The sequence below is a fragment of the Oryctolagus cuniculus genome, chromosome 5, assembly GCF_051225735.1.
Source record: "Oryctolagus cuniculus isolate XC-2025 breed Fujian yellow rabbit chromosome 5, ASM5122573v1, whole genome shotgun sequence".
NCBI classification, from domain to species: domain Eukaryota; kingdom Metazoa; phylum Chordata; class Mammalia; order Lagomorpha; family Leporidae; genus Oryctolagus; species Oryctolagus cuniculus.
This window is the reverse complement of record NC_142871.1, coordinates 32,361,554-32,377,207: the sequence shown is the minus strand read 5'-3', so window position 1 is coordinate 32,377,207 and position 15,654 is coordinate 32,361,554. Positions and strand designations below refer to the sequence as shown.

At 44.5% G+C, this 15,654-nt stretch overlaps 1 protein-coding gene across 12 annotated transcripts in view; it reads right to left on the bottom strand.

Annotated features, from left to right (window-relative positions):
• MAP7 (microtubule associated protein 7) overlaps window positions 1–15,654 on the bottom strand; it is a 193,082-nt gene that overhangs the window by 23,360 nt on the left and 154,068 nt on the right. For 7 of the 12 annotated variants that reach the window (XM_089332633.1, XM_089332634.1, XM_089332637.1 and 4 more), the window contains 5 exons: window positions 14,288–14,401; window positions 8,588–8,784; window positions 3,356–3,471; window positions 2,806–3,089; window positions 366–576 (listed from right to left, as the gene is read on the bottom strand). In XM_089332633.1, the coding sequence (XP_089188759.1) occupies window positions 366–576; window positions 2,806–3,089; window positions 3,356–3,471; window positions 8,588–8,784; window positions 14,288–14,401 (922 nt within the window). The remainder of the gene's footprint in view (window positions 1–365; window positions 577–2,805; window positions 3,090–3,355; window positions 3,472–8,587; window positions 8,785–14,287; window positions 14,402–15,654) is intronic. The other 5 variants (XM_070073527.2, XM_089332636.1, XM_089332638.1 and 2 more) reach the window with 1 other exon arrangement.

Here is a 15,654-nt window from a genome sequence, read left to right as displayed (position 1 = left end):
GTTATTGTGCACACACACCCTACACACGTGATGCCAACGTTCGTGAATGTGTACCAACATTCATGGGTATATACACCTTATACACATACACACTGTTTCCAAGGCTGCAAAGGACCACCCCAAATGTAGACAGTTTTAGAAAATTGCTAGGAAGATGGATAGCTCTTTTTCCCCTTTAAGCCTTTCTCCACCTCCAAATGAGAGAACAGGATTTAAAAAACAATCCCTTAGTGATACATGAACACCAATGCAGGACTAATTCTCAAACAATGAATCCATCCCCTTGGAGTCAGAGGGCTCCCTTAACCCGAGGCATTAGCATGGCTTCACCGGCTTCATGCCCTTGGCCAGAGCTGTCCCCTTACCGTTCCAGCTCTTCCCTCTCCCGCCTCTCCCTTTCCTCCTTCTCTCTCTGCTCTCGGGCCAGCCGTCTCTTCTCAGCTAGCAGACGGGTGGCCTCTTCCGGGTCGGTGGTGCCTGCGGACGTCTTGGGAGAAGCAGTGGCCGTCACAGGGGCGGCCGGGCCGGGGGCCTCGGCTGGGCCCGCGGCTGGAGCTGGTGCCTCAGCTGGAGCAGCTGCAGAAACAGGTACAAGGAGAAAATCAGCTGGAAACAGAATCCGAAGAATAAAACAAACACCAGCATTCCCCACATCCTAGGCCTCGACTTCATCACGATAAAGGAAGTGGGAATGTTGACTACCCTGTGTTCTCACGGGTTCGCTGGGTTCTATCTGTAACCAGGTGACAGATCACAAAAGACTGCGGGAGTGAGTGAGGCACCCAACAAGGCCGACGCTCTGCCACTAGTTCTCGGTTTTATACCTGTTAAATCGGCTAACAGCGCGTCCAGGATGGGGGCTGGGTGAGTCTCATGGAAAGGAAGACAACATCTCCCCTGTTAGACTTTAACGATTGCTGTTCTGTGGTAACTGCCCATCACCACAGCACCAAAGCCTCTCTGTGACTGTCCGCGGGGTCCATGCAACAAATCCAGACTCAGGCTGTGAAGGTAACATCCGGGGAAGGAGCTCATTGTTGGAGCTGCGTCTGGGTCCCAGGTGGGAGGAGCCACGGCCTCAGTGGGAGCTGGCACTCATGCTTCCGTGGCCTGGCCTCCACTGTGATCCCATCCCAGCTGGCAAAATGGGAGAAGTTCTCTAACAGTACTCAGATTTACGGAGCTGAGCCAGGACACTCCTTTCCTTTTCCTTTTTTTTTTTTTTTTAAAGATTTATTTATTTATTTGAAAGGCAGAATTACAGAGAGACAGAGAAGAGGCAGAGGCAGAGAGAGAGAGAGAGAGAGAGAGCGAGAGCGCTTCCATCTGCTGGTTCTGTCCCCAAAGGGCCAGAATGGCCAGAGGAGGGCCAATCCAAAGTCAGGAGCCAGGAGCTTCTTCCAAGTCTCCCACATAGCTTGCAGAGGCCCAAAGACTTGGGCCACGATCTGCTGCTTCTCCAGGTGCGTTAGCAGAGAGCTGGATGGGAAGTGGGGTGGCCAGGACTCAAACTGGTGCCCATATGGGATGCTGGCGGCTTTACCTGCTAAACCACAGCACTGGGCCCGGGCCCCTCCTTTTCTAGTTCTGCATTTGAACTTCCATTACCGTGATGCTGCTCTCGGGTCCTACTCCTCCGCCACTTTCCATGCAAGCAAACGCTGGGCTCCTCCATGCTCTGACATTCTCATCTGTCTTGAATCACCTATTCTTTCTTGGCCCCTACCCGTGATCCTCAAGTCTTCAGCAGAAAACTTTTGAAGGAAGACACTTTTTAACTAGAAATACAGAATTCCTAGCTCTAAGTGATTCTAAATTTCAAGGTAGCACATAGTTAACCTCCCAGAGGTAGGACCACAGGGTCTTCTGGGAGGACATTTTATCTTCTGTCAAGCACACGGGTTAAGCCAATGGTGGTACGTAAACTCTAGCATCCAACGGAACGGGGCTGCCAGATTTAACGGGAACCAGCTGACGAGCCTATTCTTTTAACGAGTCCTTGCATCAGGCGCCACATGTTCTCATTCTACTGAATGGGAGGTAAGGTCTCTATTTCGAAACATCAGAAAAGCTGGTGGCTTAGAAATAGCTCTGCCAGTGAAAACAGTAAAAAAAAAAAAAAAGGAAGGAAGGAGAAAGAGAGAGAGAAAGAAGAGAAGAAGGGCACGTGTTTGGCCTAACAGAGGTTAAGATGCCACTGGGGACGCCTGCATCCCGTATCTGTGGGGCCTCGCCCTGCTCCTGATTCCAGCCTCCTGCAATGCCCACCCTGGGAGGAAGCGGGTGACGGTTTAACTACTTGGGTGCCTGCCAGCCTTGTGGGAAACGCAGATTGAGTTTTTGCCCCCTGGCTTTAGCCTGGCCCAGGCCCAGCTGGTTGAGGGCATCTGGGAAGTGAACCAGCAGATGGAAGCTCTGCCTCACTCTGGCTCTCCCTCATCTCTCTGTAACTCTGCCTTTCAGGAAAACAAATGAATCTTTAAGAAAACAGCAACAACAACAAAAGCTAAACTAACCATAGGAGCAAACCTGGGGCACGGGAGGGGTGTGTGTGGGGGAATTCTATCTGCTGGTTCACTCCCCAAATGGCTGCAACGGCCTGAGCCAGGCCAGGCCTAAGCCAGGAGCCAGCAGTGTCTTTCAGATTTTGGACCAACATGGGTTCGGAGCCCAAGCACTTGGGCCATCTTCTGCTGCTTCCCCAGGCACATTAGCAGGGAGCGGGATCAGAAGTGGAGGAGCTGGGACACAAATGGAGGCTTAACTTTCTCAGCCTCGGCACGGCCTGAGGCAGTCTGTTCTTACCAGTGTCGGCTTCTGGCTCGCCAGGTGTCCCCTCTTCAACCGTGGCTTCTTCCACCCTCACTAGAGGTGTTCTGCCCTTCAGTGCAGGCTCATTGGCAACTTTCGGAGGCTCCTTCTGGGGGTCTTTTTTCTCAGGCTCCACTCGGACTTCTCTCTTGAGAGGGCGGATGTTGCCAGGGGAAGGGGGCCGGACCTGAGCGGGAGCAGCTTTGATGGCGCCAGGAGGTAGGGAGGATGCTGGGCGCGGTGTGCCGGGCAAGTGAGGAAAGGACTTGGACGGGAGCCTGGGGACCAAAGACAGCGAGCAGAGAGGAGCGCATCAGAGCAGGTTTGTACCACCCGCGAGGCCAAGCTACGGAGCAGAAAAGCTGATACTTCATCAAGGGCAGGTGTTACATACTGGTATCAGCAGAAATTGAGTCCCCTTAGAGCTCGCTTTCCGTGTTCCTGTTTCTGTCCTTTAAGGAAGACTGGGATCCCCGAAGCCCAGGAGACTGGGGAGAGCAGCTCAATTTCAGAGGACAGAGAGTGGCCCCCTGGTTTCACTTACCGAAGTTGGTAGGAAGTCGGCGACCTCGCTTTGGGATTCGATGGAGACAGAGCCCGTCGGACGCCGGGTGTGAGGTGGAAGGGGATGTTGTCTCGATCTCTGTCTCTCTTAGAGCCCTGAGTTCAGAGAGACTCAACAGTTAGATTTCTCCCACAAGTGAGACACTGGACAGCAGCGCTACAAATCATTTAATGGCTTTTCAGAAATTTTGTGAGCCATGTCACATATATCCATGCCACTCCAACAAAAGGGCCATGTTACCTTAAACCTCAACACCATGGCTCAAGCAGTGTGATGTGACACGACTAAGATGGCTCGGGATGTGTGATTTGAAGATATATTTGCTTAAGAAAATCACATTTTTTACAAAGCACCCACGTAGTTTGTATCTAAAATGACCTGGAGCAAAGTCTGACTATGGTTTATCACCAACAAATGTCAAAAGCCACTTTTTGTTCTTTTAAACCTTTAATTAAAACACGTCATTTTCTTTTTTAAATTCTTTAGCATTTTTCATTTCAGAACAAAATTTACATGGAGGCTACACCAGATGTTACTTTATTTTTTCTTATATTGATGTTAGAGAAATAAGTCCTCCCTCTCAGATGCTGTGGCGCAGCGGGTTAACGCCTTGGTGTGAAGCGCTGGCGCCCCATATGGGCGCCGATTCAAGTCTCGGCTGCTCTTCTTCCAATGCTCTTTGCTATGGCCTGGGAAAGCGTAGAGGATGGCTCAAGTCCTTGGGCCCCTGCAACCGTGTGGGAGACCTGGAAGAAGCTCCTGGTTTCTGGCTTTGGATTGGTGCAGCGCTGGCCGCCAGCCATTTGGGGAGTGAACCATCGGATGGAAGACCTCTCTCCATCTCCCTGCCTCTTGTTAACTCTGACTTTCAAATAAATAAATAAATATTAAAAAAAAAAAAGTCCTTCCTCTCTTGCTCTTGCATTAGAAAGTTAAGGTCAAGGTGAGGAATTTTAGCTAATTTTGCTCTTAACCAGTGATGAGAGTGAAATCTGCCAGGTAGGAACTAAGCCAGAGAGATATCTTTCCTCAGCTGAAATGGGCCAGGGGAAGCCCAGAGACGTGTTCTGATATTCTAAAATCCCTCAAGACCTTCCCTCCCGTGCTCGCCCACAACCCCCAGGGCAAAACCTACCCATTCCAAGAGTCTGAAACTTCCTGACAACGCTGTGGTCTGGGAATGGGTGTGTGCTGGAGGCCCCTCTGTGAACACTGGCCAGGAAAGCAGTCTGAGAGGGTGCCAAGAAAGGGGTGGAATTTTATCCAGCCCCTGCACAAATCAGCTAGTAGCGATCTCTTCTCTCCTTTTCTGCCCACACAAGCATCAGGTCTTTTCCTTCCTTTCCCTTTTATTCCTCTCACTGTCCCTTCCAGTAGCTTCTCTCCATTTCCTCAATAGCGTCCTAGCCAAGGGACTGGGATACGGGTCGGGGAAACCGGCTATGTGCCACGTAAACTCACTTCCTCCTCACAATTTCTAAACAGAAGAAATGAATTCAGGGCAGGACATAGCTTCATCAGGTAAAGGTTGGCTCTCCATTTCCAGGGGCCGTGATGACCCCTCTGCCTACCTGCCTGGTTCCAAGAGGCAAGAGGCAGTTTCTCAGAGCAGCTTCAGACTCTGGACAGCAAAAACTGCCATCGATAAAAACACTCCTGACTCTTCTCACCTGAGTTAACAGTGAATGATTTTATCCAATCATCCTTCATTTTAAAACCTTCCACAAAGCTAAGGGGGAACACACATAGCAAACTGCCTGTGTCTAGGTTCTGAACATCCTACTGGCAAGAGAAGGGTTTTACTTTTACAATTAAAGGTAGGTTCAGAGAATAAATATCACTCAAGAGAGACAAACACTGATAGATAGTCTGAGGCAGTGCCGTCCAATGGAACCTTCCATGATGACAGTGATGTTCCAAGTCCATGCTAATAGGGCAATCTGAGTTTAGCTCTAAATTGGTAATTTACATATGATATAAATGGAAATTAAGAAAACAATTCATTTATGAGAGCATCAAAAAGAATGAAATACTTAGGAATAAACTTAACCAAGGAGGCCCAAGACTTGTATACAGAAAACTAAAAGACCTTTCTGAAAGAAATTGAAGGTGACACACATTGAGGGAAAGAGAGCCTGTGTTCAGGTACTGAAAGACAAACTGTTAAGATATCAATACTATCCAAAACTATCTGTGGATTCCATATGCTCCCTATCAAAATACCAATGTCATTTTTTTTTGTTTTAGATTTATTTTATCTATTTGAAAGGCAGAGTGACAGAGGCAAAGACAGAAAGAGATCTTTCATTCGTTCACTGTCCAAATGGCCACGAGGGTCAGGGCTGGGCTAGGCTGAAGCCAGGAGCCAGGAACACCATCTGCCCTCTGTTACAGGATCCAGCATCACAGGAAGTGGTTTAACCTGCTGTGCCACAATGCAGTCCCCCAATGCCATTTTTTTTTTTTTTTTTTTGCTGAAACAAAAAAGTCCACCTAAAAATTCATCTAGAATCTCAAAGGAATCTGAAGAGGCAAAACCATTTTAAAAAAGAACAAGAACAAGGTTGGAATCTCAAACTTCCTGATTATAAAACATATTGCAAAGCTACACACTAAACAAAACAGCGTGTGATGGTACAAAGGCAGATATATTGATCAATGGCCTGGAATATAAAGCCCAGAAATAAACCTTCGTGTACATGGTCACAGGCCAACAACACTCAATGAGGAAAGGACACACTCTTCGGCATATGGTATTAAAGTTGGACCTTTACTTTATACGGTAATATACAAATATTAACTTAAAATGGATTAAAGACCCAAAGTAAGACTTCTGTGAAACTATTGGAAAAAAATAGGTGAAAAGGTCCATGACATTGGATTTGATATTCATTTCTTGCTTATTATGCCAAAAGCCTAGGCAGTAAGGCAAAATAGACAAATGGGACAAATAACAAACTAAAAATCCTCTGTGCATCAAAGGTCCCAATCAAAACAGTAAAAAAAGCTTATATGGGATGGGAGAAAATATCTGCAAATCATAAATCTGAAAGGTAAGGAGTTAATACCTGAAAAGTATTAGTAATTTCTACAAGTCAACAACCAAACAAGTCGACTCAAAAATGGACAAAGGACATTTCCCCAAATAATACAGAAACAGCCAACAAGCACGTGAAAAGATACTCAACACTGGAGAAATGCAAATCAAAACCACAATGAGCTATTACCTCATCTACTAGGAGGGCTATTCTTGTAAAACAGAAAATAGCAAGTACTGGTGAGGAGATGGAGAAACTGGAACTCCTGTGTACTGCTGGCAGGAACGTAAAATGGAACAACAGCTATGGGAAACAGTATGGCAGCTCCTCAAAAAAATTAATATGTGATCCAGCAGTTCTACTTCTGGGTAGATATTCACAAGCACTCAAAGAGGGAGTCACACAACCACGTTCATAGTAACATCATTTGTGATAATCGAGAGATGGGAAGCAGCCAGATGTCTACCAGTGGGTAAATGAACAAATGTGCGTGTATGCACCATAGAACGCTATGCAGCCTTTAAAAGGAAGGAAATTGTGACGCGTGCTACAAGGATGAATATTGAGGACATTACACTAAGCGAAATAAGCGAATCACAAGAATTTGAAAACTGCCTGATTCCACTTATGTGAGCTATGTAATAGCAGCCGCCAGTCACTTCATAGATAAAGAAGTTCAGTTTTGCAAGATTAAAAAAAAAAAAAAAGTTCTAGAGATCAGCTGTACCACAATGTGAATATACTGAACACCGAAGTTAAAAATGGTTAAGATGGGAAATTTTGCTATGTGTCTGTGTGTTTTCTACCATGATTAAACATTTTTTAAAAATTAAAATTTTGGCTTGTCCTGCCAGCCACTTTTCCATTACTCACTGTGGTTTGTCACTGCAGAATTGCACAGGGCAGTTCCAGGGAGGCATTTCTGGCAGGAGGTATTTGCCTGAATAGCCCACAGTAAAGAGGTGAAAAGAAGGCTAATTGACCAAATACAGAAAGAGAAAGTTGCAGTAAAAAAGGGAAAAAAAATAAAACCCACAAGACTCTGGATCTTGTGATGATAAATCCCTCCTCTTATTCAAGTAGCCAGGGGTCAGCCCTGGGCCTTCCCTCAAGGACTGTTCATTTTTGTTTTTATCTGTAACAAGATATTTTTCCTTTGGTAAATGCTCTTTTCCCCTTCCCAAGAAGTAGCCAGAGCTTTCCCTCTTGTCCACAGCTAGGCTCTCCCAAGCGCAAGCGCACTAATGAACTCAAACTTCACAGACATCAAAGGTAGTTTCACCTTTGGCTTGCTGGGCTGGGGGCCTGACTCTCTCAAGAATTCAACAGTGATATTCCCAAGGCCGACAGGATCTTGAAAGAAAACTGCCTCTAGGCAAAGCTGCCAGAGTTCTCCAAACCCTCAAATTATCCTGTAAGCAAAAGCCTTTAAAGTGTCCATCAGCTTTATAAATCCAAATTGCTCTGGGAAGTTAAGATTAAAACAAAACAAAAAAAAAGTCCTAACCTTCCATGCAAAGGATCATAGTATTATCAAGGGAGAGAGGCAAGGAGATCTTCTGTTTGATCGTCCAGACTTTGAGGATTCAAGTACAAAGCCTAAAGACTGTAGAACAATGTCTGCATCTTTCAATGGATTCCAAACACAGTAAGACGCAGTAGGATTCCCGGAGACATTCCAGTTACCTCACTGCATTTATAGCGTGGTGAAAATGAACATGAGCCTTACCACCTTACCACCTTACCAGTAATACAAATTACATTCTGCACCTGCAAAATGTTGAGTTTGCTGCACATTCCAAGAGCCTTTCAAGAATTGGTTATTTAGCACAAAACTAGTGTTTTCAAAATACCTTTTTTTTTTTACTATATTTTAAGATATGGGCCTGAGGGCAGTTGGCTGCACGGGATAAAAACTCCTGCCCTGGCTTTGCACTTACTTGTATGAAGGCTTTAGCCTCAGATGTTTAGGGAGGGCAAAGTCCCCACGTGGAGATGAAGTAGGAGGACAGTATTGTCCAGCCAGCAAGATTTGTGAAGGGTGGGATGGATGCCACGGTGGGTGGCTCTGCCACCTCCCCCTCATACCCACAATGCACCTCAGCGTGGCGTCTGTTCTGCCCCAATCAGCAGTGTCACCCAGACTTGCCGACTGCTCCCACCAGCTACTCACCGCCGTGCCATGAATGGTCCTCCTGCGTGCAGAGCCCTCGGATGGCGTTACAAAGAGTTTTGGTCGATCCACCGGATGTCTAGAGTGTGCGGCTTTGGAGGGCATGGAGATGGGGCTGCAAGATGCTGAACGAGGACAAATGGGGATGACTAGGGTGCAGGGCATTGGTTTTACACACAAGAGTGCCAGGGGTGCAGCTGAAGAAAGCCAAAAGCAGGTTCAGGAAAAGGAGCAAAGCAGAGGTAGAGAGAAAAGCAGGGAGAAGATGTTATTACCTAACGGTGCCCAGAACCATCGCACGCAACTCTCCTCACAGTCCTATGAGAACACGGTGTGTCCAAAAGTAAGGCACGTCCATGTGAAAAGTCTGTGGTATGTCGCTAGCTGTTAGCCTATTAAAATGTGGTTAGAAACACAGATTGTGGAGAGCAATGGCTTTAGATTCCACTAAACTGATGGTTCTGGAAAAATACCACATTTGTGATACAAGATAATCTTTATATGAGCACTGGTATATTATCAGATTTTTTTCTCAATTAGTTTTAAGATAGAAGAAGAGATGGAAAGAGAGGAAGCGTGCAAGCAGACAAGCAAGGCACATTAGAATATTTCCAGAGTTCAGTTCAACAGCAGGGGTGGGGGTAAGGAAGCCAACTGAATTGAAAAAAATCTTAAGTGGTCAAGTCTTACCAAGTGTTAAGACTTGTTTTAAGTACCAACATCCAGGAAAAAAAAATTCTGCAAATGTCTTTTCTAAAGGCAAACCAAATGCATGCTTGGGTCTCCCTCAAAACCAAGGCATTGATGGTTTATAAGAAGCAGCAGAACGTATGAGGAAATGGGGTGTAACTACTGATAATAGTGAACAGAACACAAATATGTTAGAACTGTGAAAAATAAGGTTGAATCATGAAGAGCGCTTATAGTTTTACTTAGCAAGGAATATTTTGTTCAAAAACTATATAGTTCCTGCAAAATCATCTTCAAAGACACTGTCATTAGTCACATTATTCTGAGCAATACTGGGTTTACGGGAATTCATATGACATGGCACAGGTATGCCAACCACACGTGTGGGTGCTAAGATTCCAAGGGTCATCCTCAATGTCATTCAGATGCTGCTTTCCCACAAACAAAGGCCATCAAGCATGATGACTCAGGAAAATACTACATATTTGAACTGGGTTATAAAGTGATTTCACCCATGTCTAGTTCTTGTAGCAATCCTTTAAACAGAAGAGTATGTCAGCTGAATTGAATAGTTTTAAAAAATTAAAAACTCAAAAATTTCTAAGACAAATTTGGGGTAATTTTAATTTCCAAAGTATAGAGTTCAGTGTCCATCATCAGACTGTATCTTCATTAATAAATATGCTCTCTTTGATTAACTGCCTTCAATTATCTTCTGGCCTTCACTGAATGGTTAAGGCAGTGAAGAGACTGGAAAGTATGTTTTCATTTCCTGTCATCTGAAAACAGAATTTTATATCTAAGGGAAAAATTGAAACATTCTTCATTCCCTCAGTTCTCCTTAAAACAATAGGTGTCTTGGGAGCAGACATAGAGTTTTACTGCTGACCTTGAGAGTGCAGGCAGGATTTACAACATGAAGAAGAACCTCTGTCATTTTGCGTGTCCTGATCACAGGGGAGCCTATTTGAAAACAACCTTTTGTGAAGCGACACAGGGAAATATTAGCATTTTTCAGACAAGGAAGAGGTTCATTAATGCAAAACTCTTCCAGGTCAATCAAATGCATTGAAGGAGTAACATCTGGGCACAAGGCACTACAGGGGATGAAGGACCCAGGAGAGGCACATATCTGCCTAGGGCACAGCCAGAGGCCATTGACCTTGCTCAAGGATTAGGAAACCCCAGAAAACAGCCTTGCTGTGAGGCCAAGGGTCTAGCACTGAAAAGGAACCAAGCATAAACATTTTATTTATTTTTTCTTGCGTGGAAAATCAAAATTTCACAAGGCATCTATGGAGAATTTTCTGATGTAAGCCAATCTCCCCATTTCTTCTGGTTTATTCTTTATCACAGTGTTGAGGAAATAGTAAATGTATGTTTGAAATGTTCTTAATCCTATTTAGTGTAGTCTGTAAAAAAACTTCAAGTTTAAGTGTCCAAGGAACACCTTCTGACTAAAATAAACATTATAAATTCCTTTAAAGGATATTAAATTCCATGGAAATTAACTGTTGCTCTGAACATCAATTATCAAAATATACAAACCCTTCAAATAAATTATTTGAATAATCCTGCCTTTCTGAAGAAATATTGTTTCATATGAGTTACTTTTTCCCAGAGTATCCTCCATATCCCAAGTATGTGGTTTCATTAAACATAAACATTCTCTTATGGAAATGTCCTTGGCAAAGTTTCCTCAGTCTATGTATTTCTTCTGTTCTTGGTAGTGACTGTATATTAATTTAACTCATTTAAGATCTACACAAAATGAGTGCAGAGAAAAGACACTGCATTTCACACGGGTAGAGTATAGCAAAGAGAACAGAAAAACTGTAGAATACTTAGCATTTATTGAAGGTCTATTACCTGCAGTTACCTAGGGCAAGGCTTGTCTGGTCTAGTTAAGTTTCCATCCCCTAATCTAGCACTGTTCCTCTTTGAGAACAGGATGCTATGGGTAGTTCTTCCACAGGAAAAGGTTTGAATCAGAGATCCAAGATAGAGGCCAAGGTGACCTCAAGACTCATTATAATCTCATTTCCAAATTAAAAAAAAAAAAAAAAAGTACTCCTACCACTGCCATCACAGTAGGCTATTGCCATGACAACTAGTGGATGAGATCCTGGAAGTATGAGGAGTTAGGATAATAGGCAGCTAGGCCAGATCCCTGTCAGAATGAGAAAAGGGGCAGAGTCCCTTTAAGAGTGGACAAAGTGCTTGCTTCTTCCCAGAGGCTGCCTTTAGCAACATTAGTTTCATATGAAAACAGCCTAGACAGAATAACTCATTCCAGCCCTATGACAGGTTTTTAGTTTTACCATTAGAGCAGGCTAGACAGGATTACAAATTCTAATCTTTTGATGGGGTTTTATCCCTGCCTCTGATTGGTTGTTACTCTAGCCCTCTGATTGGTTGTTAGCTGTTATTCTGCGCCTCCCCTGATTGGTTAAATCTAGGTGGTCACTTTTGTCATGAAAGAGCCAGTACAAACAGGTTCCCCTGGCACTTTCTCCCTGAAGTCCCCTCCTATCTGCCATGGCAGAAGTTTCTCACTTCTATAAATCTTGCTTTGCTCACTATCTCAGTCCACATGGAAATTCTTCGATGGGAGACAAGAACTGTGATTGTCTTTGTCATCCCATAACAAAATTCCTGACCTGCCACTATTCCTGTGACCCTGTATCTATGACTCCTCAGCTACCAGCAGATTAAATTGATTTGCCAGCTGGGATCCATTTTTCCAATCTTTGACCACCAAATAGAGCTTATACTGTTGATGCTTAGCTTTGGTTTTGCTTTTAGCTTTGCAGCACCGAATGGACAAAGGACCTGATTTTGGTGTTCTTCCCTGAAAGGAGGGATAACAGTACTATTCTAAGCATGTTATATGTATAATTTATTTAATCCTGAGCTCTATTAGTCACACATATTTTGAATGTTTTGGGAAAAATGGGCAGCTGTTGCAAATGAGAGGTCTCCAACTTGGATTTTCAACTCTCAACTGCTCTGTTGCCTGCTCAGAGAGGCTGCAATCTGCAGACACCCTACCAGTTAAGGGTCGCTGTTTAAATCTGCTGGTGCAACCCTGGCTCTGAACATTGGCCTAACTTTAGCCAAAGGCAACTGGGACTGTGATGAAGTCAAGGGACAACACTAAAAGGTAGACAGAAAGAATGACTGGGACACAGATGGAAAAATAAAAATGGCATAAAAGGTGTCTTTTAAAAAAGAACTGGAGAGATGTTTACGTACATAATATCAAATGGAAATTCAAAAAACATGCCTACCTTTGGTTCATTATACATAAGCTGTATCAATGTGATAGGTAACAATGATCTAGGGAATATACTGATAAAATAGGCAACTCAAGTAATGGCTATGCCATGCTCCACACTAAAATAAATTACACAGGCATATTGGTTTGTAAAAATGAGAATAGAAAATCGCAAAGTAAAGAGGAGCCAGTGTGCAGATAAGAAGCACCTGGATGGAGCATAACAGGAAGGAAGGGGGGAAGCTGGGCAAACAGAATGAGTGGAGAATGAGGAAATGGTGTTGGGAAAGACTAGAGGAAGAGAATTGAGACAAGTTAGTGATGACAGAAACAGCAAAGCGAGGCAGTCCTTCAGCACAGCATAAGACACAGTGCAGGGATTCCAAAGCACGATGACCATGAACTACTAAGATCTCATGAAACAGGACGGAGGAGTGCTTTTAAGAATTCTTCAATTAGTTAAACACAAAGAAAGACTTCCATGACTTGTAGACAGTTGCAGGCATAAGAAAAAGCTATCTTGAAATAAACTGTACTTTTTACTCCAGAAAAATCTCGGAAGCAACATGACAGTTCTCCCAGGAGGGCTTTTTTACAGAAAGCCCAGAACACTGAGGGCCAGGGGGCTGCCTGCACAACTGTACACAGAGCAGCTCTCTGGGTGCCAGGGAGGCAGAGGCGGACACCTGCTGTCACTGCACTTGGCGTCCAGGAAGAAGGTGGTGGCTATGCCTCAACTTGCTTCCTGGACTGATTCTCAGAGGTACTGTGAGAAGCAGGGTTGAGACTCATTAGCTCATCGGGCACTGCAGATGAAAGACATCGTAAAGCTCTCAAGAATTACTACTTGCGAAGTGGGCTAGTGAACATGAAGAGGCTTGTCGAGGCAAAGCACTTTTAAAAGGGCCTTTACGAAGCGGGTATGAAATTTCCTAAGGGCTGAAGATCAGGGCTGGCAGATGGGTAACACACACAATGGTGCCCAAGGAAATCTGGGAAAATTGGAATTAGCTCACTATGATGCTACCAAACATGTTCCTCTCACCAGCTAGAGACAGGTGCTACCAACATTGAGTTCTCATCAAATGGAGTGGCTCATTCAGGCATGCTTTGCATTTCAAAAAAGTACACGAGTCATAACTCATTGTGAGAACCAGTCTGAGGCATGTTTTGCATATTTTCCAAGACTGTAACAATTAAGTATACTATAATGAGCCTTCTCCACAGCTTGCAGATCTAGGAGGTCTTGGTTCCTAGATGACACACAAGACTGGCACAGGAAGGCTAAGTAGCTACCCCAGTCACATTAGAAAACTATGCTTTAATAACAGCTTGGGCATTGATTTTACTCCCAAGCCCACCTGGGAGTGTTCACTTTAAATTATTTCTACCTTTGATCAATGGCTCAGATACAGGCAGAAGCAAAGGCAGGTAGGGGATACTGGTTTCTGGTGATGCTGCGGACAGGCAGAAGCACCTGAAGCCATCCGATCGCAGGGAGGGGCCTCGTCTGTCTGCCTGGCGTCTGGTGTCCAGATAAGATGCTAAGCTGGATGCTCAGAGACAATGGCGGGGCAGGAAAGCAACACCAACAGACGTTTTCCACAGGGAGAAGAGGGAAGCGCATATTAGGAGAAACCGAGATGCGATCAGGAGAATGTTGGCGACTCAGGCACGCTTCGAAAGCGGGACTTCACCTCACCAGGGAAGGACGTGGCCCCTGCCAGTTTTACCTGCTTCTCCAGACAGGGCAGCCGTGCTTTTACTTCTGGCCAGGAACGAGTGTGTGGGCGTCAGGAGTCTGTTAACAACGCTGCTCTCCCACGGGCTGAGCTGCAGGCGGCGAGCTAGACGTCACCACATAAGCAAGATGTTAGAGGCATTCTTTGAGGGTCAGGAGGATGCAGAACATCATCCCTAGGGCTTCCCTATGCAGTGCCTTCCAGAGAGAAGACCACGCTCTCCAGGGAGGGCAGCTGGCTGGCAGTCAGGGCAAGAGGAACGCAGGCCAAAGGCAGCAGCCACTGTACCAGGTTGCCTTTTTTTTCTTGCAAGATGTAAATTTTGCGGTGGGTTGTAAATTAGTTTTACAGGTGCAAATTTTCCAGTCAACAGGAAATAAGACAGAAATATGGCTTCAACTGCAGATTTGGAGTGTGTGGGTAACTCTAGGGAGTATCTATCTTATGGGCCTTGGGATGCACAGCAGACCGGAAGGAGGGCACGCACCTCAGCTTCCCAGGTACCTCGAATAACAAACGCATAGGGTGCTGGTGGTGAACAAAGGCTGGTTTTATATAAAAGACAGAATGGCTCCCCATGAAATTATGCTACATCTCCATGAATAGCTACATAGGCAGTCAGTGCTGAAGAGCAGGAGTTAGACAGAACAACATGACAGAAGACTAATGTGGAGCTTTGTGTGGGAGTCCTTTCCCCTCTCCATTCAGCAAGCTGGGTTCTTTCAGGTCCCTCTTTGGCAAAGAAATAAAAATTTGGGCCAAGGAAAAGGCTAAGACTGAAGTAAAGATTAAGTCAAGAAGCCAACATCCAATAAAAACACACCCTGAACATTACTAGTAGGCACCTGAAGATTCAAGAACACAAATTGAAAATAATGCAATGACACATGGTTCCAAATTATACTGGGGCTTGGCAAGACCATGGTTAGGAAATGCATGCCAATTTTCAATTAATGACTTTGTTTATAGTGTTAGCTTCCAGGGATGTCCCATGTTCATGCCGAAGGTATTTTACAAAAATACCAGCAAAGAAGCTTGCAAAATCTGATAAATATTACTGAAGTGATTATGTATCTCTATTTTAGACCACATTTCTACATCACTTATATAAAAGTGTTTAAAACTGTCTGAACCTGTCAAAGCCACTTCTATTCTGATCTACTAACAGCAGGTGCAAGAAGATGCCTTTGCCTCAGGACAGGTGGTTTTTTCAACAATTTTGATTATGTCATATTTTCAAGGCAAGACATTTCAATTCTAGGAAATTAGTTTTTAGTTAGTAAAAGTCATATTTTAAACATTGGTTTAGGAAAGATTTACTCTGATCTGTTAGGCAGTACCAAATTCCATAAGTACCT